General features: G+C 33.1%; 1 protein-coding gene across 6 annotated transcripts; it reads left to right on the top strand.

Moving 5' to 3' along the window:
* Window positions 1–728: 728 nt before the first annotated feature.
* LOC111986619 (uncharacterized) lies at window positions 729–24,869 on the top strand. 6 transcript variants are annotated; one of them, XM_065763659.1, is made up of 16 exons: window positions 729–807; window positions 888–1,127; window positions 2,138–2,659; window positions 3,011–3,109; window positions 3,264–3,316; window positions 4,484–4,541; window positions 5,468–5,550; window positions 5,834–5,932; window positions 8,092–8,171; window positions 8,619–8,815; window positions 8,941–9,015; window positions 10,620–10,660; window positions 10,915–11,020; window positions 22,263–22,345; window positions 23,450–23,523; window positions 24,333–24,869. In XM_065763659.1, the coding sequence occupies exons 2-16, from the start codon at window positions 957–959 to the stop codon at window positions 24,443–24,445; spliced, it is 1,854 nt and encodes a 617-aa protein (XP_065619731.1). In that variant the 5' UTR covers window positions 729–807; window positions 888–956; the 3' UTR covers window positions 24,446–24,869. The 6 variants fall into 6 exon arrangements, with proteins under 6 accessions (XP_065619731.1, XP_023874063.2, XP_023874061.2 ...); XM_024018297.2 differs by lacking the exons at window positions 729–807; window positions 888–1,127; window positions 2,138–2,659; ... (8 more) ...; window positions 10,620–10,660; window positions 10,915–11,020 and adding exons at window positions 11,462–11,540; window positions 11,621–11,860; window positions 12,881–13,402; ... (8 more) ...; window positions 21,525–21,565; window positions 21,813–21,918; XM_024018295.2 differs by lacking the exon at window positions 729–807 and having other exon boundaries at window positions 814–1,127; window positions 5,855–5,932.
* The last annotated feature ends 1,191 nt before the right edge of the window (window positions 24,870–26,060 follow it).

The raw sequence follows: 26,060 nt of genomic DNA, 5'->3' as shown, positions 1-26,060 counted from the left end.
ATTCCTTATGTCAAAATTCTAATTTGATGGGGCACACTATGAGTAATAGAAGAAAAAAAATAGTGTGATGGAGATTGGTAAGTTTATGTGAAAATGATAAATATCTGCTTATAGTCTAAATTTTGACGTAAAATTTGTGATTCTAATGGTGTGTTTGGATGACAAGATTTGGACACATAAATTTGAATTTGGGTAATTAAAATCTAATCACCTCATTTGGATTTTTTTACAAAGGATAAATGATCCGGGTTTGATAAATTCACCAATGACTTTAAACTTTAAAATCTTTTTAAAATTCTTGAATTCAAAATAACTTCTAAGCTCATGAAATTTTAAAAATCCAAAAGACATACTTCAATATCTATAGATTTGGAATTAAAATATTTTAAATCCATCACTTTTAAAATTAGATTCAAATCCAAATTCAAATTCAAGGATTCAAAGGCAATCTAAAAAGAATTAGATGCGGATACCATAATTGTAACTATAAAAAGAAAAAAAAAAAAAAAGAAGAGTCTCTGTTCATGCAATTAGAAACTTGTGAGATCCTAGAAAAATAAAATAAAAAATTGGTGACCTACTCCACGGTAAAGTACAATTTAATATGCTTCTCAAAAATAAAAATAAAAAGTACAATTTAATATAAAAGATACACCACTGATTCAAAGTACAACTATTTTAAATAGCTAATTTCCATAAATAAATAAAAAAATAATAATAATACGCACAGAAGTCAACCATCGTCATAATTAATAAGCATTCTATTCAGCACATGATCCAAGCTCAGACGCTGGTATTCACTAAAGGGTATTTAAGTTTTATAATTTTAGCTGAGAGTTTGACACTCATTCCTTCTCTTCAATGAAATTGTGTTGTTCTTATTGCAGCTTTTTACTTGGAGAGTAATCACTGATAGTTAGTAAAGAGTGAAGAGTGAGGAGTGGAGAGTGTGACACATGGAGTGTGCAACTGTGTGCAAGCTTTGTTCTCCAATCTTGTCAAGTCCCAGGAGTGCAGTGGTAGGAAAGAGGAAGCAGCAATTGAGTAACCACACCAAGTTCAAGTTTTGCTATTCCAAATTTAAGATTCAAGCTCTTCATTCTGCTCAGACCCATCTATCATCAGAGGTTTCTCTATGCCTTTGTCACTTCCTTTATGTGAATTATGCAAAAACTAGTCTTGTCTCTTTTTTTATGGAAGGAAAAAATATCCTATCTATTTACATGTTAACTATTGTTGGATTAGTGGGGTCAGAATGATTTGGATGCACCATCACTATGCAATATTTTGAGGTTCAAATTTGGGTTGGTTGATAGAAATTTAGAAGAGAATATCATTAAATATGGTTTGGTTGGTTGATATAGACAGAAGAACATTACAGTCCTGGCTATGCAATAGAAACAAAACCCTGAAATTGCAAAGACTCAATTTAGAATTTTTGTTGAAATTCCAAATTCATTGAAGATTTGGCAGTGGGTTAGTTGTAGGACTTTGCTGGATTCATTGGGAAATTTGAGTATATTGATCGGTAAAGGTAGAGGAAGACCAAAAATAACATTAGTAAAATTAGTAAAAAAATGACTTATCAATTAACAAAGTAATAGAGAGTATGATTTTGGATATAATAAAATGGTGGAAAAGAATACATGTGGCTAATTTATTGATGATCTATAGCCAACCCCAAGAAATTTGAGACTAAGCTTGGCTGTTGTTGTTAGTTGGGAAAGGTTGGCCAGAGCAAGCTTTAAAAGTAGTGCCTCTTTGCGTGGTATGAGGAGAATGAGTAGAACAATAGAGCATTTGAGGACATTAGAACTCTTAGCTTTCTGTTATTGAAGGTGATGCCCTTGGAGCATTACATTATGTACTCAAATATCATTTCAACTCGAGACTTGTTTATTCTTTGTTGGGTTTGTTGATTCACTTAGTCTTATGAAGTGAACAACTGTTGGTGGCTGGGGGCATCTTTATATACATACAACCTATATGTGCTTAAGCCTTTTACCTTAATCAAAATTTCATCTGTATTTTTTTGGGCTATGTTCATTAATTGAATTTAGTATATACAGATCATAGATAGTATTGACTAAAACTTTTCATGGTCTTTCAATTCTATTATTTATCCCCCTTATTACAGGTAGCTGCTGAAAAAAGCCAAAGTTCAACAGATTTTGCTATTGGAGAACTTGTCTGGCCTTCTCCTAGTGATGAAATCCCTTTTTGGAAAAAGGACTTCCCTTCTTGGGGTGTGAACCCAGAAGTTCCTGTTGACATAAAGAAGGATTCTGATCCCATGCACATAATTCATATTACAGCTGAAATGGCACCAATAGCAAAAGTTGGTGGTCTGGGTGATGTTGTAACTGGACTTGCTCGTGCATGTTTATCACGTGGCCATACAGTGGACATAATGCTCCCTTTCTACGAATGTATTCAGAAGCAGCAGATCAAAGACTTGGAATTGGTCACTACATATAACTCTTATCATGACGGAAATTGGATCCAAACTAATGCATATCATGGGGTAGTTTCGGGCATCTCAGTAATACTCATTGAACCATCCAACCAGTTCTTCAAGGGGCAAACTGTATATGGGGGTTCATTCAATGAGCTGGAGGTATATTTGTTCTTTAGTCGTGCTAGCCTTGAATGGATGCAGGTTTGTGCACGAGTACTTGGTGTATCTTCTAATTTGATTCTGCTTTTTAATTTAAAAGCTCAAGTTGGCCTGCTGATGTAGAAACAATAAAGGGATTAGTATCTTAAATTTGAGTGTTTTTAGACATTGAAGAAAATGTGTTAAAGCTAAAAGCTGCTTAAACTGTCATAACTGTGCATGAAATGTAAATGGAATTTTTCTTCTCGATTCTATTTTCCTGACTCTATGCTTGAGATGATAATTACTTGTTTTACCCATCTAGTTTGAAAAATGCATGATAGAGAATTTTTTTAGTTGGCAACATCTCAAACCATGTTCTTCCATTTCTAACAAGATAATGCATCATAGCAGGTGACTGGAGCACAACCTGATATCATTCATGTCCATGAATGGCAGACTGGAGCTTTACCCCTGCTTTACTGGGATATGTACCATAATCTTTCACTCAAGGTTTTTACTTCTGTTATTTCTACTATGTTGCATTTTCTATTTGAAGTTTGTGACAGATAACAATGTTGTTAAATAGTTTCTTTCTTTTTATTTTTTTCCCTACCTTTCTTTCATATAAATATTTGATATTAATATTAATATATTTACTTTATAGAAGCCAAGATTAGTGTTGACAATCCACAACATGGAGCATTATGGGGAGTGTACGTAAGTTTTTGTTTTCTCGTTCTTGGAGTTATCAACTCTCTGCAAGTTCTGCCATCTCTTATTTTATGAACCTGCAATTTGCAATTGCTTGTTTAACCCCATTACACGATCATATGTTACTTATTGAAGTATTGCCTTGGCTACCATAAGGTTTTACAATCACAAATTTTGAAAGAGAGCAGTTGTACAAGAAATTTTTTGGTTGTTATAACTTTCTTCTTTAGAAATTCCATGCGCTACAAACAGGAATATGAGATGTCTGCTATTATATGGGACATAGCTTTTTCAGTCGTGAATGCATGGCTTTATATTCGTGAATGTATGTGGAGAACAGCATTATGTGCGTCAGTACATGATAAATAAATCCTTCAAAGCCTACATGATAATTATGCAAGTCTAACTTGCATGTATCCTTGCCAGAGCTGTCCTAGTGCAGTGATGAAGAGTCAAGAAGGGTGAGATACAGCTGTACTTATGTTATCTATTTTGACTGAAATGTAAAATATGTACTCCTGAGGACCAAATGATCATATGTTGTTAAGCTAAACACTTTTATCTGCACATCTTTTAATAGAGTGAAGGGAAATTGTCTGTAGATATCCAGTCATTTATAAGTAAATTTTTTTTTAACATGTTGTAGGGAAGATCTTTAAATTTCCTTCTCTTTTATAGGTTATGGATATGTTTAACTCAAATTCTTCTTTAATTTGAAATGCCATGAGGTTATATTAGAATTTAAATGTGGACAAGCAAACATTTAAAGTCAATATTTCTCTCTACAAAACTTTTGATTAATGGGGCCAGGTTCTGGGTTATATTTTAGAACTTCAATTATTGTGTACAAATATGATTCTAATTCATAACTGCGTATCTTTACTCTCTAGTCATCAAACTTGAATATTTGATATCACCGCTCAAAAATTCTTATATAACAATACCACATGATTACCTCCACATATTGACATCCATAATTTCATTTAAAAATAAATTAAAAAAATTTTGACCTTTGCAACTGTATATGCTTAAAAATGTATGAGATTGATGCTAATTCCCCTTAGCAGATACAACATTATGAATTATAAACGAAACTAATCTTGAAACAATCTTTTGAGTTCTTTTTAAGTCTCTCACAACTTCTTATTGGCATGAATTTGTTTACCTTTGCAGCAAAGAGCAACTCAGCAAGAGTGGTCTGGATGGACTTATATATGCAACCATAGAAAAGGTGTCTTCATTATATCCCGGAACCTTCATGACTCATTCTTTTATATTTTCATGATATGTGTAATAGGTTTATGTGCTAGTTACATCTAGTATAACAGTATAACTTTTGTTAAAATAATGTTACTCAATGACTTTCATTTTGGATGAGTATTTTAACAAACCCATCATTGAATAACATTGTCCTTTCATACCCTTTATGCATGCAAAATATTAAGATAATCAGAGGTAAGAATTGTCTCATCCATAAAATGTTCAAATTTTAGTTTTCTTATGTCTTAAAAATATTTGTATGAAAAATGGGTGTATGGGTTGGATAGTATATGTTATCTCAAAAAGTGTGTTAAGGGTATTCAAAGTTAATTACCCTAAATACAATTGAGTGGTGTAAAATTAAAGGGGTTGTAATAAGTGTAACTTGAATCTGACCCAAATATTATATTATATTATGTATGTGTAAATGTAGTTGTATAGAGTAGTGAATGAAATCCTCCTAAAATATTTTGCTTGCTTACCAAAAATAATAAGTGTTGGGATATTCATGTGTGATGGTATCCATAGGTTTAAGCATTTTAGTCAAAGTTGTGTCCCTATATATTATATTAATTCCTCAATTTGAGTGTCCGAAGATATCATCTTCCTAACAATAAGTTATGCTATTTGATTTCATTGGACAATAAGTGTGTCAGGAAGTCTCATGAATTGATCTAGTTTTCAATGCGAATGAGTTTTCTTAACTGATAAGAGAGTTCTTTTAGTCATACACCTCCATTCCTGCTAGAAAAGTTGCTTTCATTGCTAAAACCTTTGTGAACTCAGATCAGTGGTCAGTACTACTCATTATTCTTTTGTCAAGTGTCGCCATATTTCCAAGTCAGTTCCTCTTTTGTGACTAAAACTTCTAGCTTTGTGTTCCCTCTGTACATGCAGGCAGTTGACGATCGAACTATTGGCCACAATCCAGAGAGATTAAGCTTATTGAAAGGCGGAATTGTGTACAGCAATGCAGTGGTGTAAGTACCCTTTATATATCTAGTGATTCTTCCTTTATATCTGGTGCTTTCTCTTTTACATATCCCAAGGGCTCATTGTGCTCTCGATGACTTGTGAGATTTTTTATGAGAAATTCTCACAAGTAGTTATATCCTTAATAAATTAACAAGTGGAAATACACACAGATGCATGCATGATGAATATTCAGTAAACAATTAGTAAATTTTGTTGAGAAAACATGATGTGTGTGAGTAAATGTATGTATTAAAGCTCATTCTGACATCTATATTATTGTCTATCAAGTGATTTTCCTTCATTTTTCAGCACAGTCTCTCCAACATATCTCAAGGAAACACTATGCACTGGATGGCTTGCTAGCACCTTAATAAGGAATCGGGATAAGTAAGTTCCACTCCACATGTTTTAGTTATAATCAATACATGTTACTTTGGGTTATGGGATTAAAAGTTTATATAAATCACCTGTTAAGTATGGAATATCCTTAAATGGCCACCTTCAATGCTATTGAGAGCCACATTATAGGTAATCACTTGATGATTTTACCTATAATTTTTTCACATTAATAATTCTAATATCTTCAAGTAGACAGTTTCCATTTCAGGAACTAACTCATTTGCCAGAAAATTGTTTCAAATGGCTACAAATCTTTATGTATGTTAAAGAACTAACCTTTGAAGTTCCAAGAAGCAAAAGATGTCACAAATGCCCTTGAAATTGAAGGACCAAAAAATATTACAGAAAACGGGCAATTTCTAGATGCCCTTGAAATCGGATTTTATTTTATTCCTTTGCATTCCCCTCAACCCAGCTGATGACTTTGTTTTATTCATTGATGCCAAATTCAGGTTTATTGTTAAGGGAGAAATATGGAGAAATACTGACACATAGAAATCTTACTTAAGTACAATATATTTTCTGTAAACCTTGTGAGTTGATGAGATGAAATATTGAAGATTAAATGGCTTTTGGAGATACACTTTCTCTGTCATTTCTTTGCCAATGTATAATCCTCACCCCAGAAACCCTGCACTCATTAGGCGTAGAATCCTAGGGCTCCACTTTTGGACAGTGGAGAAGGAACATTAAGCATTGAGGTAAAAATCACTAGAAGGAGAATTGCAAAGGAGTTCATGTGGCAATGAGGTTCTGGTGAACTGAGTAGGGTGCTTGTACAGGCCCCATTTCCATTAACAGGCCATTAATAATGTATTAAAATATTCTTTTGTTATATTTTTCCTCTTTTAGTATTAACATTGAGTACTATCAAGATTTGAATGATTACCTAAAAATAAATAATGATCAATTTAAGTGTAAAGCTTGTGTAAAAGTAATGGTAAATCTGTAGATCAATTGCTTCCATTGCTCTAGCATAAAAGAGCTGTCATCCTTTGATTATTGAAAAAGTGGGAAAGAATAGATGCTAAGCTTGAGCACTCTATAATGATTTTTATGCTATGATATGTATGCCATATTTTCTATTACTGAGGTTATCTGTAGGAATATGCTTACATGTCTCAACACCAGGTTGTAGGCACAAAACATAAAGCTTCCCCTGCCCCTCTCCTCTCTTTGGGCTTATGAAGGCTGAGAAAATATGTATTTTGTGCAATTTAGTTGTATACCTAATTTAAGGTAGATCTGGCACCTCCTTCCTTTGTAGTAGAGGGTGGAGGATCAGGCTATAGGTTCAAGACCTATAAGGTGCTCCTGTGACTTAGTAATTAAAAGAAAAAGACAGAGTTGGAAATATTTAACCAGTATATGGTCCCTTTTCAGGTGTATTAACTTAATTTTCAGTCGGGTTCTCAACTGCAGATAGGTTGTGCTTGAAATAGGCGCTGATACTTACTATCTTGTTAGGGCATGCCTGCGTGAAGTGTATTTTACAATTTAGATCAAGGTATTCTTGAATAAACTAATAATGCAATATTACTGATATCTTGTAGTTATTTGAAATACAACTTGGAACATTTTTCTGGCTGTACTATGGGACCACTTATTGGGCTTTTCAAGGCTTGCATAGAAGATTCCGCGCATCTTTATGCAAGCATTGTTTTATATATGATATTTTTAGTAGTATTTATAAACTATATAAGAACACTACCCTGTGAACCCTCTTTCCCATGTCAAGATGTATCTAAATAGAAAAATATCCCAATTTATATGAAAATTGGAATACCATGTCAAACACCAAAATAGTATTTGACATGAATTTTTTAAAACTGGAGCTGTTAGTTTCTTATTTACCACGTGCATGTTGAGTTGCCTTGTAGCAGTCTTGCTTGGTTCAAATTTCTCCCTGATTGTTCTTTGCTTAGTTTGTGTTTGGGTTACCAATATGCTTGTGAATCATGTAGGGAATATTTTAATTGGGACTTCTTCTTTATGAATAGCAATGATGTGTTTAGCTGCTTCTTCCTTTGTTTGTACATGACTTTTCAATTTAACAGAAATTATTACTGTTCTTACCTACCAAAAAATAGAAAAAAGTACAGACTTTTCTTTCCATTGTAACAATCTTGCTTTCTGTAATTATGTAGATACTTTGGTATTTTGAATGGGATAGACACTGCAATGTGGAACCCTGCTACTGACATCTTCTTGCCTGCTAAGTTCAATGGTAACTTTTAGTTTCTATGTGAATTGAATAAACTTTTTTTTTTTTTTTAATTTTTGTTTTATTTCACATTAGCAAGAAGAGAATAATGTCTAAAATGGAAACCCCCCCCCCCCCCTTTCCTTTTGTCATATGGTTGCATACTTGTGGGATTGATACTGATTCGACAAAGTGCAGTGCAGAGAATCATTGGCTCCCTGCTACTATTATCATAACATGCTGGTCCATAATAATTAAAGACAGGAAAAAAATTTGTACACTCAGCTGTCTGCCAATCTCAGGATGGAAAGTGTTTAGTTGCAAATATGATTTCATCAAAGTACCAGTACTTGTTTTTCCTGATGTGTGAACAGTTTTTCTTTCAATCTCCCTGTAGTTATCTGTATTTAACAATGAATTCCCAAGCTGCTGTAGATTTCCTTTAAATTCTCTCTATTTGACTTTTGACAGCTCAAAACCCTGAGGGCAAGAAGTTATGCAAATACTATGTTCAAAGGGGGCTTGGTTTGGCTTCAGAAGGCATTCCAGATGGTAAACATGTACTAGATATGACACACAAGGTGCCTTTAGTTGTCTGTATTACTCGTCTAGTCCCACAAAAGGGTCTTCATTTGATTTCTCATGCAATCAAGCGTGCTGAAGAACTTGTAAGTGTCTCATGTTCTGTCTCATGTTGTACTTTCTGAATATGACTGCCTGACCATATCATTTAAATCAAGTTCACAATTTGATTTCAACTGGTTTCCTTCTTTTTCAATGGAGTTTCTTTTAGGGTGCTCAGATGGTCATACTTGGGAAAACTTCAGATGGTCGGGTTGAAAGAGAATTTGAAGGGCTTGCAAAATTGGTATTGGATTTGAGATTTTTGTCTTACATATTGTGCTAGAATTCATAAATTGTATAGACATGACACGTCATACTGTGAAACAGGGTGTGTGTGTAGTTACACTTGGTGTGTCATTCTTGTTATGTTACACCATTTTATAGCTTTGTATTGAGAGTGAGGTTTTTTGATAAATTCGTTGTTAGATTAGATTGCCGCCTTACCCTTTGAGCTTGCAAAATATCAAGACGGTCCGAGATGAATAACTCTCATCTATAAAATGCTTAAATTTCAAGGTTTGTTTTTGGGTAATTTAAAATTACATGTAGAATATGATTGACATTCATATTAAATAGGGTTCATTTTTTATTTTTTAATAAATTTTGATTATTATTATTAATTTTCTGAAATTTCTAGAACATGGTTGTATTTCCTTGTTTTAGTGATTTTTTAAAGAATATTTTAGTCAATATTGAGTCCTTAGGGTATTAATTAATATATTTTTAAGAATATATTTGCTTGGAAAATAAGTTTTATGAAGCCTTTAAATTGACCTCCAAATTGTAAAACAAAAATCAGAAGTCTATTATCAACAAAATTTTAGTCAACTTATTTTCTTTTGTCTATTGGATTTCAAAGTTCTTCCTTATAGATTCAAGGATTCCCTTATGGTTTTGAATCTTGCTAAAATGATATCTATTCTATTGCATTTTCTGTTCTGCATCACCTATTTGTAGAGTTGTTGGCCTCAACTGAGGCTCGAGCTCTTTGTGTCCCATTCTCTGCCTCACCATCTGTGTCTGTTCATTATTTATGATTCTATGGTCAATTACTCACTGCACTACATAATAAAATGAAATTATAATATTCAGTAAATCAGTATCCATAAAAGGCATGTCTATCAGGTTGGAAGGAGAGGCTGATAATTGGCAACTTAGTTGATGAAGATATCCTCTTAGCTTGTGTCTAAATCCAAGAAATTCTCCAATGCATGTGGACACCTTTCCCCAAACAACCGGCTCTGTCATTCATTCTTTTTAGTTTTAATTATTTACCTTCATTTTTTTCAGCCAATTTTTTTTCTGCATGTAACTCATTCCAATTCATCGTATTTTTGGTATTTATATTCATGGTATTCTTTTTTCTCATTTAGTCGTTTTATCTAAAATTAGTTTTGCAATTATTTGTTAATTTTTCCTGTCATCCTGAAGGTATTTTTTTATAGAAACCTACTGCTCAAGAAACCTATGCCTTAAGATGCCTATAAATTATTAATACTTTATTTTTTTTTTATTAATAAATGTATAATTTTTAATAATCCTAGTGGAATTACTTATTGGAACTTGTTTGGAGTTTCTTTGTGTTGTCAACTTCAGATACTTAAGAATTTTGAGTTAGGAGTTTCCCTGAAATTTTTGTAAATTGAACCATTGAAGTCACTAATATATCATAGCTAATTTTGCAATTAATTGAGGCAAGTTTATTTGACACTTACAGGTTCAATAATTAAAAAAATGTTGAGCTTGTGGTATATATATTCTCAATTTCTTTGCTTCTCTTTTCCTTTTTGAGTACAAACAAACAGATGAGTTGACGGACATTCATTTATTGTTCTCTTTTTTTTGTAGCACAACCAAGGTCCTAGCATCCGGATCCTATTGATGTTTAGGTAAATCTTCTTTGAATATATAATACAATTGTATCGCTAGAGCTGTCTGAACTCTGTTATTGTTATTGTTCTTGTATTGTAAATGTTTACTTATTTGTAGGTTGAATAGAAATTTGTTCCTTAGTTATCACTGGAGTGCTTTCACTAACAATATAATTTATACAAACTACTGTTTCTTTACTGAAATGGCATGTACAAGACTGCTGCTATTTACTGTCTGAAATTATGTTTCTTTTGTGATACTTTCTATGCAGTGAAGAATTATCCCACTTGCTATATGCTGCAGCAGACATAGTGTTAGTTCCTTCCATGTATGAGCCCTGTGGACTTGCCCAAATGATTGGAATGCGTTATGGAGCTGTATGTACCATAAAATGATTATATTCTGCTATCAAATTTGTGGTGATCATTCAAAGTAACAATATTTAAAGTTCAATCTTAAATACTCTTTTGGTGCTCATATGTAACTGGCAAACTTCGGAGAAACTATCTGAAATTAAGATGGTGATGATTCTCTGATTAGTAGAACTTCAAAAAAAAAAAAAAAAAAGTTTACATCTCCGGTTTAAAAAAAAAAAAAAAGAAGAGTCTCTGTTCATGCAATTAGAAACTTGTGAGATCCTAGAAAAATAAAATAAAAAATTGGTGACCTACTCCACGGTAAAGTACAATTTAATATGCTTCTCAAAAATAAAAATAAAAAGTACAATTTAATATAAAAGATACACCACTGATTCAAAGTACAACTATTTTAAATAGCTAATTTCCATAAATAAATAAAAAAATAATAATAATACGCACAGAAGTCAACCATCGTCATAATTAATAAGCATTCTATTCAGCACATGATCCAAGCTCAGACGCTGGTATTCACTAAAGGGTATTTAAGTTTTATAATTTTAGCTGAGAGTTTGACACTCATTCCTTCTCTTCAATGAAATTGTGTTGTTCTTATTGCAGCTTTTTACTTGGAGAGTAATCACTGATAGTTAGTAAAGAGTGAAGAGTGAGGAGTGGAGAGTGTGACACATGGAGTGTGCAACTGTGTGCAAGCTTTGTTCTCCAATCTTGTCAAGTCCCAGGAGTGCAGTGGTAGGAAAGAGGAAGCAGCAATTGAGTAACCACACCAAGTTCAAGTTTTGCTATTCCAAATTTAAGATTCAAGCTCTTCATTCTGCTCAGACCCATCTATCATCAGAGGTTTCTCTATGCCTTAGTCACTTCCTTTATGTGAATTATGCAAAAACTAGTCTTGTCTCTTTTTTTATGGAAGGAAAAAATATCCTATCTATTTACATGTTAACTATTGTTGGATTAGTGGGGTCAGAATGATTTGGATGCGCCATCACTATGCAATATTTTGAGGTTCAAATTTGGGTTGGTTGATAGAAATTTAGAAGAGAATATCATTAAATATGGTTTGGTTGGTTGATATAGACAGAAGAACATTACAGTCCTGGCTATGCAATAGAAACAAAACCCTGAAATTGCAAAGACTCAATTTAGAATTTTTGTTGAAATTCCAAATTCATTGAAGATTTGGCAGTGGGTTAGTTGTAGGACTTTGCTGGATTCATTGGGAAGTTTGAGTTCATTGATCGGTAAAGGTAGAGGAAGACCAAAAATAACATTAGTAAAATTAGTAAAAAAATTACTTATCAATTAAGAAAGTAATAGAGAGTATGATTTTTGATATAATAAAATGGTGGAAAAGAATACATGTGGCTAACCCTGACTAATTTATTGATGATCCATAGCCAACCCCAAGAAATTTGAGACTAAGCTTGGCTGTTGTTGTTAGTTGGGAAAGGTAGGCCAGAGTAAGCTTTAAAAGTGGTGCCTCTTTGCGTGGTATGAGGAGAATGAGTAGAACAATAGAGCATTTGAGGACATTAGAACTCTAAACTTTCTGTTATTGAAGGTGATGCCCTTGGAGCATTACGTTATGTACTCAAATATTATTTCAACTCGAGACTTGTTTATTCTTTGTTGGGTTTGTTGATTCTCTTAGTCTTATGAAGTGAACAACTGTTGGTGGCTGGGGGCATCTTTATATACAAACAACCTATATGTGCTTAAGCCTTTTACCTTAATCAAAATTTTGTCTGTATTTTTTTGGGCTATGTTCATTAATTGAATTTAGTATATACAGATCATAGATAGTATTGACTTAAACTTTTCATGGTCTTTCAATTCTATTATTTCTCCTCCTAATTGCAGGTAGCTGCTGAAAAAAGCCAAAGTTCAACAGATTTTGCTATTGGAGAACTTGTCTGGCCTTCTCCTAGTGATGAAATCCCTTTTTGGAAAAAGGACTTCTCTTCTTGGGGTGTGAACCCAGAAGTTCCTGTTGACATAAAGAAGGATTCTGATCCCATGCACATAATTCATATTACAGCTGAAATGGCACCAATAGCAAAAGTTGGTGGTTTGGGTGATGTTGTAACTGGACTTGCTCGTGCATGTTTATCGCGTGGCCATACAGTGGACATAATGCTCCCTTTCTACGAATGTATTCAGAAGCAGCAGATCAAAGACTTGGAATTGGTCACTACATATAACTCTTATCATGACGGAAATTGGATCCAAACTAATGCATATCATGGGGTAGTTTCGGGCATCTCAGTAATATTCATTGAACCAGCCAACCAGTTCTTCAAGGGGCAAAATGTATATGGGGGTTCATTCAATGAGCTGGAGGCATATTTGTTCTTTAGTCGTGCTAGCCTTGAATGGATGCAGGTTTGTGCATGAGTACTTGGTGTATCTTCTAATTTGATTCTGCTTTTTAATTTAAAAGCTCAAGTTGGCCTGCTGATGTAGAAACAATAAAGGGATTAGTATCTTACATTTGAGTGTTTTTAGACATTGAAGAAAATGTGTTAAAGCTAAAAGCTGCTTAAACTGTCATAACTGTGAACGAAATGTAAATGGAATTTTCCTTCTTGATTCTATTTTCCTAACTGACTCTATGCTTGAGATGATAATTACTTGTTTTACCCATCTAGTTTGAAAAATGTGCGATAGAGAATTTTTTTAAGTTGGTGACATCTCAAACCATGTTCTTCCATTTCTAACAAGATAATGCATCATAGCAGGTGACTGGAGCACAACCTGATATCATTCATGTCCATGAATGGCAGACTGGAGCTTTACCCCTGCTTTACTGGGATATGTACCATAATCTTTCACTCAAGGTTTTTACTTCTGTTATTTCTACTATGTTGCATTTTCTATTTGAAGTTTGTGACAGATAACAATGTCGTTAAATAGTTTCTTTATTTTTATTTTTTTCCCTACCTTTCTTTCATATAAATATTTGATATTAATATTAATATATTTACTTTATAGAAGCCAAGATTAGTATTGACAATCCACAACATGGAGCATTATGGGGAGTGTACGTAAGTTTTTGTTTTCTTGTTCTTGGAGTTATCAACTCTCTGCAAGTTCTGCCATCTCTTATTTTATGAACTTGCAATTTGCAATTGCTTGTTTAACCCCATTACGCAATCATATGTCACTTATTGAAGTATTGCCTTTGCTACCATAAGGTTTTACAATCACAAATTTTGAAAGAGAGAAGTTGTACAAGAAATTTTGTGGTTGTTATACCTTTCTTCTTTAGAAATTCCATGCGCTACAAACAGGAATATGAGATGTCTGCTATTATATGGGACATAGCTTTTTCAGTCGTGAATGCATGGCTTTATATTTGTGAATGTATATGGAGAGCAGCATTATGTGCGTCAGTACATGACAAATAAATCCTTCAAAGCCTACATGATAATTATGCAAGTCTAACTTGCATGTATCCTTGCCAGAGCTGTCCTAGTGCAGTGGTGAAGAGTCAAGAAGGGTGAGATAAAGCTGTACTTATGTTATCTATTTTGACTGAAATGTAAAATATGTACTCCTGAGGACCAAATGATTATTTTTTATTAAGCTAAACACTTTTATCTGCACATCTTTTAATAGAGTGAAGGGAAATTGTCTGTAGATATCCAGTCACTTATAAGTAAATTTTTTTTTTTTACATATAGTAGGGAAGATCTTTAAATTTCCTTCTCTTTTATAAGGTTATGGATATGTTTAACTCAAATTCTTCTTTAATTTGAAATGCCATGAGGTTCTATTAGAATTTAAAAGTGGACAAGCAAACATTTAAAGTCAATACTTCTCTCTACAAAACTTTTGATTATTGGGGCCAGGTTCTGGGTTATATTTTAGAACTTCAATTATTGTGTACAAATATGATTCTAATTCACAACTGCGTATCTTTACTCTCTAGTCATCAAACTTGAATATTTGATATCACTGTTCAAAAATTCTTATGTAACAATACCACATGATTAGCTCCACATATTGACATCCATAATTTCATTTAAAAATAAATTAAAAAAATTTTGACTTTTGCAACTGTATATGCTTAAAAATGTTATGAGATTGATGCTAATTCCCCTTAGCAGATTCAACATTATGAATTATAAACGAAACTAGTCTTGAAACAATCTTTTGAGTTCTTTTTAAGTCTGTCACAACTTCTTATTGGCATGACTTTGTTTACCTTTGCAGCAAAGAGCAACTCAGCAAGAGTGGTCTGGATGGATTTATATATGCAACCATAGAAAAGGTGTCTTCATTATATCCTGGAACTTTCATGACTCATTCTTTTATATTTTCATGATATGTGTAATAGGTTTATGTGCTAGTTACATCTTGTATAACAGTATAACTTTTGTTAAAATAATGTTACTCAATGACTTTCATTTTGGATGAGTATTTTGACAAACCCGTCATTGAATAACATTGTCCTTTCATACCCTTTATGCATGCAAAATATTAAGATAATCAAAGGTAAGAATTGTCTCATCCATAAAATGTTCAAATTTTAGTTTTCTTAGGTCTTAAAAATATATGTATGAAAAATGGGTGTATGGGTTGGATAGTATATGTTATCTCAAAAAGTGTGTTAAGGGTATTCAAAGTTAATTTCCCTAACACAACATAAATATTACTTATATATGGGGATGATTACAATGATATTACTATTTTTTTCCTAACTCAATACAAACTGATAATAGTATATGTTGACAAAAATATTGGTGTGCATGGCATGAAGAAAATGTGTAATCCAATAGTAGGATTATCGATATTTTAATCGAATTCAATTGAGTGGTGTAAAATTAAAAGGGTTGCAATAAGTGTAATTTGAATCTGACCCAAATATTATATTATATTATGTATTTGTAAATGTAGTTGTATAGAGTAGTGAATGAAATCCTTCTAAAATATTTTGCTTGCTTACCAAAAATAATGAGTGTTGGGATATTCATGTGTGATGGTGTCCATAGGTTTAAGCATTTTGGTGAAAGTGGTGTCCCTATATATTATATTAATTCCTCAATTTGAGTGTCCCCAAGATATCATCTTCCTAACAATAAGTTATGCTATTTGATTTCATTGGACAATAAGTGTGTCAGGAAGTCTCATGAATTGATCTAGTTTTCAATGCGAATGAGTTTCTTAACTGATAAGAGAGTTCTTTTAGTCATACACCTCCATTCCTGCTAGAAAAGTTGCTTTCATTGCTAAAACCTTTGTGAACTCAGATCAGTGGTCAGTACTACTCATTATTCTTTTGTTAAGTGTCGCCATATTTCCAAGTCAGTTCCCCTTTTGTGACTAACACTTCTAGCTGTGTGTTCTCTCTGTACATGCAGGCAGTTGACGATCGAACTATTGGCCACAATCCAGAGAGATTAAGCTTATTGAAAGGTGGAATTGTGTACAGCAATGCAGTGGTGTAAGTAACCTTTATATATCTAGTGATTCTTCCTTTATAGCTGGTACTTTCTCTTTTACATATCCCAAGGGCTCACTGTGCTCTGGATGACTTGTGAGATTTTTTATGAGAAATTTTCACGAGTAGTTATATCCTTAATAAATTGACAAGTGGAAATACACACAGATACATGCATGATGAATATTCAGTAAACAATTAGTAAATTTTGTTGAGAAAACATGATGTGTGTGAGTAAATGTGTATATTAAAGCTCATTCCGACATCCATATTATTGTCTATCAAGTGATTTTCCTTCATTTTTCAGCACAGTCTCTCCAACATATCTCAAGGAAACACTATGCACTGGATGGCTTGCTAGCACCTTAATAAGGAATCGGGATAAGTAAGTTCCACTCCACATGTTTTAGTTATAATCAATACATGTTACTTTGGGTTATGGGATTAAAATTTTATATATATATCTCCTGTTAAGTATGGAATATCCTTAAATGGCCACCTTCAATGCTATCAAGAGTCACATTATAGGTAATCACTTGATGATTTTATCTATAATTTTTCACATTAATAATTCTGATATCTTCAGGTAGACAGTTTGCATTTCAGGAACTAACTCATTTGCCAGAAAATTGTTTCAAATGACTACAAATCTTTATGTATGTTAAAGAAGTAATGTTTGAAGTTCCACGAAGCAAAAGATGTCACAAATGCCCTTGAAATTGAAGGACCAAAAAATATTACAGAAAACGGGCAATTTCTAGATGCCCTTGAAATCGGATTTTATTTTATTCCTTTGCATTCCCCTCAACCCAGCTGATGACTTTGTTTTATTCATTGATGCCAAATTCAGGTTTATTGTTAAGGGAGAAATATGAAGAAATACTGACACATAGAAATCTTACTTAAGTACAATATATTTTCTGTAAACCTTGGGAGTTGATGAGATGAAATATTGAAGATTAAATGGCTTTTGTAGATACACTCTCTTTCATTTCTTTGCCAATGTATAACCCTCACTCCAGAAACCCTGCACTCATTAGGGGTAGAATCCTAGGGCTCCACTTTTGGACAGAGGAGAAGGAACATCAAGCATTGAGGTAAAAATCACTAGAAGGAGAAATGCAAAGGAGTTCATGTGGCGATGAGGTTCTGGTGAACTGAGTAGGGTGCTTGTACAGGGCCCCATTTCCATTAACAGGCCATTAATAATGTATTAAAATATTCTTTTGTTATATTTTTCCTCTTTTAGTATTAACATTGAGTACTATCAAGATTTGAATGATTACCTAAAAATAAATAATGATCAATTTAAGTGTAAAGCTTGTGTAAAAGTAACGGTAAATCTGTAGATCAATTGCTTCCATTGCTCTAGCATAAGAGAGTTGTCATCCTTTGATTATTGAAAAAGTGGGAAAGAATAGATGCTAAGCTTGAGCACTCTATAATGATTTTTATGCTATGATATGTATGCCATATTTTCTATTACTGAGGTTATCTGTAGGAATATGCTTACATGTCTCGACACCAGGTTGTAGGCACAAAACATAAAGCTTCCCCTGCCCCCCTCCTCTCTTTGGGCTTATGAAGGCTGAGAAAATGTGTATTTTGTGCAATTTAGTTGTATACCTAATTTAAGGTAGATCTGGCATCTCCTTCCTTTGTAAGTAGAGGGTGGAGGATCAGGCTATAGGTTCAAGACCTATAAGGTGCTCATGTGACATAGTAATTAAAAGAAAAAGACAGAGTTGGAAATATTTAACCAGTATATGGTCCCTTTTCAGGTGTATTTAGTTAATTTTCAGTCGGGTTCTCAACTACAGATAGGTTGTGCTTGAAATAGGCACTGATACTTACCATCTTGTTAGGGCATGTCTGCTTGAAGTGTATTTTACAATTTAGATCAAGGTATTCTTGAATAAACTGATGATGCAATATTACTGATATCTTGTAGTTATTTGAAATACAACTTGGAACATTTTTCTGGCTATACCATGGGACCACTCATTGGGCTTTTCAAGGCTTGCATAGAAGATTCCGCACATCTTTATGCAAGCATTATTTTATATATGATATTTTTAGTAATATTTATAAACTATATAAGAATACTACCCCGTGAACCCTCTTTCCCATGTCAAGATGTATCTAAATAGAAAAATATCCCAATTTATATGAAAATTGGAATACCATGTCAAACACCAAAATAGTATTTGACATGAATTTTTTAAAACTGGAGCTGTTAGTTTCTTATTTACCACGTGCATGTTGAGTTGCCTTGTAGCATTCTTGCTTGGTTCAAATTTCTCCCCGATTGTTCTTTGCTTAGTTTGTGTTTGGGTTACCAATATGCTTGTGAATCTTGTAGGGAATATTTTAATTGGGACTTCTTCTTTATGAATAGCAATGATGTGTTTAGCTGCTTCTTCCTTAGTTTGTACATGACTTTTCAATTTAACAGAAATTATTACTGTTCTTACGTACTAAAAAATAGAAAAAAGTACAGACTTTTCTTTCCATTGTAACAATCTTGCTTTCTGTAATTTTGTAGATACTTTGGTATTTTGAATGGGATAGACACTGCAATGTGGAACCCTGCTACTGACATCTTCTTGCCTGCTAAGTTCAATGGTAACTTTTAGTTTCTATGTGAATTGAATAAACTTTTTTTTTTTTTTTAATTTTTGTTTTATTTAAACTCCCCACCCCCCCCCCCTCCCTTTTGTCATATAGTTGCATACTTGTGGGATTGATACTGATTCGACAAAGTGCAGTGCAGAGAATCATTGGCTCCCTGCTACTATTATCATAACATGCTGGTCCATAATAATTAAAGACAGGAAAAAATTTGTACACTCAGCTGTCTGTCAATCTCAGGATGGAAAGTGTTTAGTTGCAAATATGATTTCATTAAAGTACCAGTACTTGTTTTTCCTGATGTGTGAACAGTTTTTCTTTCAATCTCCCTGTAGTTATCTGTATTTAACAATGAATTCCCAAGGTGCTGTAGATTTCCTTTAAATTCTCTCTATTTGACTTTTGACAGCTCAAAACCCTGAGGGCAAGAAGTTATGCAAATACTATGTTCAAAGGGGGCTTGGTTTGGCTTCAGAAGGCATTCTAGATGGTAACCATGTACTAGATATGACACACAAGGTGCCTTTAGTTGTCTGTATTACTCGACTAGTCCCACAAAAGGGTCTTCATTTGATTTCTCATGCAATCAAGCGTGTTGAAGAACTTGTAAGTGTCTCATATTCTATGTCTCATGTTGTACTTTCTGAATATGACTGCCTGACCATATCATTTAAATAAAGTTCAAAATTTGATTTCAACTGGTTTCCTTCTTTTTCAATGGAGTTTCTTTTAGGGTGCTCAGATGGTCATACTTGGGAAAACTTCAGATGGTCGGGTTGAAAGAGAATTTGAAGGGCTTGCAAAATTGGTATTGGATTTGAGATTTTTGTCTTACATATTGTGCTAGAATTCGTAAATTGTATAGACATGACACGTCATACCATGAAACAAGGTGTGTGTGTGTGTGTGTGTGTGTGTGTGTAGTTACACTTGGTGTGTCATTCTTGTTTATGTTACACCATTTTATAGCTTTGTATTGAGAGTGAGGTTTTTTGATAAATTCGTTGTTAGATTAGATTGCCGCCTTACCCTTTGAGCTTGCAAAATATCAAGATGGTCCAAGATGAATAACTCTCAACTATAAAATGCTTAAATTTCAAGGTTTGTTTTTGGGTATTTTAAAATTACATGTAGAATATGATTGACATTCGTATTAAATAGGGTTCATTTTTTATTTTTTAATAAATTTTGATTATAATTATTAATTTTCTGAAATTTCTAGAACATGGTTGTATTTCCTTGTTTTAGTGATTTTTTTTAGAATATTTTAGTCAATATTGAGTCCTTAGGGTATAAATTAATATATTTTTAAGAATATTTGCTTGGAAAATAAGTTTTATGAAGCCTTTGAATTGACCTCCAAATTGTAAAACAAAAATCAGAAGTCTATTATCAACAAAATTTTAGTCAACTTATTTTCTTTTGTCTATTGGATTTCAAAGTTCTTCCTTATAGATTCAAGGATTCCCTTATGGTTTTGAATCTAGCTAAAATGATATCTATTATATTGCATTTTCTGTTCTGCATCACCTATTTGTAGAGTTGTAGGCCTCAACTGAGGCTTGAGCTCTTTGTGTCCCATTCTCTGCCTCACCATCTGTGTCTGTTCATTATTTATGATTCTATAGTCAATTACTCACTGCACTACATAATAAAATGAAATTATAATATTCAGTAAATCAGTATCCATAAAAGGCATGTCTATCAGGTTGGAAGGAGAGGCTGATAATTGGCAACTTAGTTGATGAAGATATCCTCTTAGCTTGTGTCTAAATCCAAGAAATTCTCCAATGCATGTGGACACCTTTTCCCAAACAACCGGCTCTGTCATTCATTCTTTTTAGTTTTCATTATTTACCTTCATTTTTTTCAGCCAATTTTTTTCCTGCATGTAACTCATTCCAATTCATTGTATTTTTGGTATTTATATTCATGGTATTCTTTTTTCTCATTTAGTCTTTTTATCTAAAATTAGTTTTGCAATTATTTTTTAATTTTTCCAGTCATCCTGAAGGTATTTTTTTTATAGAAACCTACTGCTCAAGAAACCTATGCCTTAAGATGCCTATAAATTATTAATACTTTATTTTTTTAATTAATAAATGTATAATTTTTAATAATCCTAGCGGAATTACTTATTGGAACTTGTTTGGAGTTTCTTTGTGTTGTCAACTTCAGATACTTTAGAGTTTTGAGTTAGGAGTTTCCCTGAAATTTTTGTAAATTGAACCATTGAAGTCACTAATATATCATAGCTAATTTTGCAATTAATTGAGGCAAGCTTATTTGACACTTACAGGTTCAATAATTAAAAAAAATGTTGAGCTTGTGGTATATATATTCTCAATCTCTTTGCTCCTCTTTTCCTTTTTGAGTACAAACAAACAGATGAGTTGACGGACATTCATTTATTGTACTCTTTTTTTGTAGCATAACCAAGGTCCTAGCATCCGGATCCTATTGATGTTTAGGTAAATGTTCTTTGAATATACAATACAATTGTATCGCTAGAGCTGTCTGAACTCTGTTATTGTTATTGTATTGCAAATGTTTACTTATTTGTAGGTTGAATAGAAATTTGTTCCTTAGTTATCACTGGAGTGCCTTCACTAACAATATAATTTATATAAACTACTGTTCTTTACTGAAATAGCATGTACAAGACTGCTGCTATTTACTGTCTGAAATTATGTTTCTTTTGTGATACTTTCTATGCAGTGAAGAACTGTCCCATTTGCTATATGCTGCAGCAGACATAGTGTTAGTTCCTTCCATGTATGAGCCTTGTGGACTTGCCCAAATGATTGGAATGCGTTATGGAGCTGTATGTACCATAAAATGATTATATTGCTATCAAATTTGTGGTGATCATTCAAAGTAACAATATTTAAAGTTCAATCTTAAATACTCTTTTGGTGCTCATATGTAACTGGCAAACTTCAGAGAAACTATCTGAAATTAAGATGGTGACGATTCTCTGATTAGTAGAACTTCCAAAACAAAAAGTTTACATCTCCGGTTAAACACAATAATTCTATTATTTTGCTTGTGTTTGCTACAATAAATTTTGTGGTATAATCTTCCTGTGTTCTATGTGTGCATAACATAGGTTCTCAAGGAAGACTGCCATAAGGTGAAGATCTCATTTGAATTAAATGATTATTGCAGGTTCCAGTAGTAAGAAAGACTGGTGGTCTTGCAGATACAGTTTTTGACATGGATGATCAATCAAACCATGAAATGGCTAATGGGTATTGTATTTTTATATGTTCATTTATTAATTATTTTATTTATTGATAAGTAAATACAACTCATGCACCTATATATGGGATAGAACTCATGACCTGGCTCTCCACTTGTCTTATGGAATTAGGAGATGCTATTTGGGCCAAAGACCGTCGGCCTATTTTACTTTTATTCTTCAGATTTAAAGAAACTTAGATTAAAAAAAAAAAAAAAAAAATCCATGTAATCTTGCCCACTGTTTTGTGATCTATTAAGTCAACATTAGTTTGTAAGCCATGATGTCAGTTTCATTCACTTGATGCATTGAACCTTCCTTGTTTTCACTTTATAAATGTCTTCTATTCTGTGATATGCATGATCTAGTAAGTTGTTATTAGTTATTACCCATTTTTGTTCTTATTTAAGTGGGATCCTCGGAGTGGTGGCTTGGATATGCATTTTTGCATGAGGTAACTGCTCTGAAGACTTTACAGATTTAACAAAATGTGGCCCTCTAGCTAGATTGGATTTTCCATGTAACAAGCTGGGATTATATAATATATATATATATATGTATGTATGTATATATGCCCTAGCTTGAGGGAGAGTGTTGTGATGTGAGTAGTTACATGTTAGGGGTAAATTTGTAATAATGTACTGAAGTTATTTGTATAAATATTAATAATTTGTGTTAGGGTAGAATATTAAACACTAAGCATACTTCCTGAAGTTAATAAAAATATCATAGGCAAGTTTCTTTATTTTCTTCTATTTCATTCAATGTGGACTCTAAGCAATTTTACTGTCATTTTAAGTGTCCTTAGAGGGGTTGTGATCTTTTCTAGCAAAAGGTTTAACCTCTTAAGATTTTATGCTCTTACAATTTGGGAACAAATGGCTAGGAAGGATTACTCTTGAATAGTTGGAATGAATTAGTTGAATTGAATTATTTCTCTCTTTTTTAACTATGTTAATGAATCAACAATTATGTGTCCGAGTGCTAGTTTATGTCAAGAGAATGAAAATTATTAGCCTTATATGCTTGGTTATACAAGTCCCAAATTCTGCTGGTGCAAGTGCTTCACTGATTTTGTATTTATTTACCACGCATTTATTTATTCAAATTTCAGGTTTGTTTTTGAAGGAATTGATGAAGGATCCTTGGACTCGGCTCTAGACCGTGCACTGGCTCACTACAGACAGAGTATGTTCAATCTAAGTTAGGCTGTATGTCATCTTGTGGCTAATGACTTTCTTACAACTGACTAATTCTTAGGCTGAAGAGCTGCATAGACTACTTCAGTCTCCTATAATGAGGTGCAATGCTAATATTGCCAGGTTTTGAGGGCCAGCAGTGTGATCAATTGGCCATGGCCAGACTAACTAATATTAGTCTTTTAAACCTTCAAGGGTCTTTTCTTTTGAATGCTTACGATATGACTATAATTTGGCACCGGGTTATTTTCAACCCTGATTTGTCACCTACCTCCCTGGAGTTCAATTTAGTATCAATTACATTCCTTCACAAAATTCAACCACCACTGATAGTTGGAAAATATTTGTTAGTATGTATAAAAATATTTTGGGTGTCAAATCAGGGGTGAAATAGTTTTCAGAACTATTCAAAATGAAGAAAAAAGTTAACTGAAGGGTGGGAAATGGCTTGTACAAAACCTTGGTGTTGGAATTATTTTTATTTGAGATTGTTAAATTATCACTTATCCCAAAAACTTAAACTATTAGGAAAATTTTCTAATAATTTAACCATTATTTTAACACTCTCCCTCATTTACTGCCCAAACTTCTCTTAAATAAGTGTGGCCCAACACGTGAGACTTTTAACCTTTGAAATGGGAGGTATGATGCTAGACAAAAAATAGAAAAAATCAAATAAGAAAAAAGAACATGAAAAATCTGAGGCTTTACCACCAAGAATATGTCTGCCTGAACTTTTAGATTTCAAAGATAACTTTTTTTTCTTCTCAAAATTTTTGTTTACGTTGATGAATGCAGAACCAGATGAATGGAATGGCATTGTACAGAAGGTTATGGAGTTGGACAATAGTTGGAACAACACGGCTGGGAAATACATTGAGGTATACAACTCAGTAAGAGTGAGATTGTGATGGTACTCAACAAGAGGAATGCTACATCAAAGATACAGAAATCAACTTTCCTCCTGTTTGCGTTTTAGTGCCAGAGGTTCCACATGGAGCAATGCTCTTGTTATGGAATGAAGCACAAGACAAAAAAGGAGGAGAGACTAGGAAGCACACAATAAAACAATTACATTGACTTGTAATGGACACCCGAGTGTCAACTACTCGCATCATTCCCCGTGGTGGTGTATGTACATATGCATACTCATGAATGATTTTTGAATTCGACTCTTGTATATTGATGTTTCCATTTTTTCCCTACAATAAGGTGCAAATATTTCCACAACTACTGTAGCATGGAACTACTTTTAGCTGGATAGGATCCTCCAATTTTTATTTAGATGCAAGACGTGGTATTTAATAATAATAATAATATAAATGTCACATGTCACACATCTGGCTAAAAATAGAAGGGAATTGGAGGGAATCCGGGAACTTTGGTGGCACTAGATAAATTTTTTTGTTTCCATATAAATCATGCCTGCCATGTTATGATCTATCAAGTCAATTAAACATTGATTTGAGTCAATTCAACATTAGGTGATATGGTAAGCCAAGATGTCAGTTTCATCCACTTGCTGCATTGTATCTTCCTTATTTTTACTCAATAAAAGGCCTTCTTTAAAGTCATTTGTATTGAACCTTCCTTATTTTTACTCTATAAATGTCTTCTTTAATGTGATATGCATGATGGTCTTTTGTTATTACCCATTGTTATCATTTAGGAGAGGAGTGGGGAAGGGAGAAATTATAAGATTCACATGATGGATAAGTGTTGTGGTTCACCATTCTACCATTCTACCATTCCATTAAAAAACTATCACTTGTTTAAAATTGTTAGTTAGAAAATTTGTTAAACAGAAATTAATTATTAACTTAGTAATTTTAAACGAGTAGAAGTTTTTTAGTAGAATGGTAGACAAGTGACGTGGTCCACTAGAGGACTCTATAATTTCTCCTGGGAAGGGTGGCTTGAATATGATTTCTATTCCGCATTTTACCATGAATTGCTCTCGAGATATGAGCTGCTACAGCTTGCAGTTGCTCATTCTCATTTTAGTCTTGCAGTTGCTCATTCTCATTTTAGTCTTGGGACTTTTACCATTGTAACAAAAGATTGACCCTTAAGATTAGCAATGTTGTAAAATGAGATTTCCCATAAGTTGGCACCATAAGTAATGATATTACGAGGTAAATATATGAAAGCTGGGTGCTAAATAGGAGTGTGCAGCCAACCTACCAAGTCCTAAAAACCGACTCAACTCGGAGGGGTGTGCAGCCAATCCACGATTTTTAGGGCTTGGTGGGTTAGGCTAGGTTACCAAAAAAAAAAAAAAAAAAAATGATAGCGGGTCATAAATCCGCCAAACCCGACCCAACCCACCCCACCCATATATTTAAAATTATTATATAATTAATATTTTTTTAAATAACCAGCTCTTTCTCCTATCCTATATAAAAGCCAATATTAATGCATATTAATTCATATATTAATGTATAACTGAGTTGAAATATTAATTCATATATTAATGTATATTTTATTTATCAACTCAGGTGACAGGTGTGATATATTTTTTTCTAC

This window comes from Quercus suber, unplaced genomic scaffold (genome assembly GCF_002906115.3).
Source record: "Quercus suber isolate HL8 unplaced genomic scaffold, Cork oak 2.0 scaffold_517, whole genome shotgun sequence".
NCBI lineage: Eukaryota > Viridiplantae > Streptophyta > Magnoliopsida > Fagales > Fagaceae > Quercus > Quercus suber.
The sequence above is the reverse complement of the archived record's forward strand: the minus strand, read 5'-3'. Positions and strand labels throughout refer to the sequence as shown.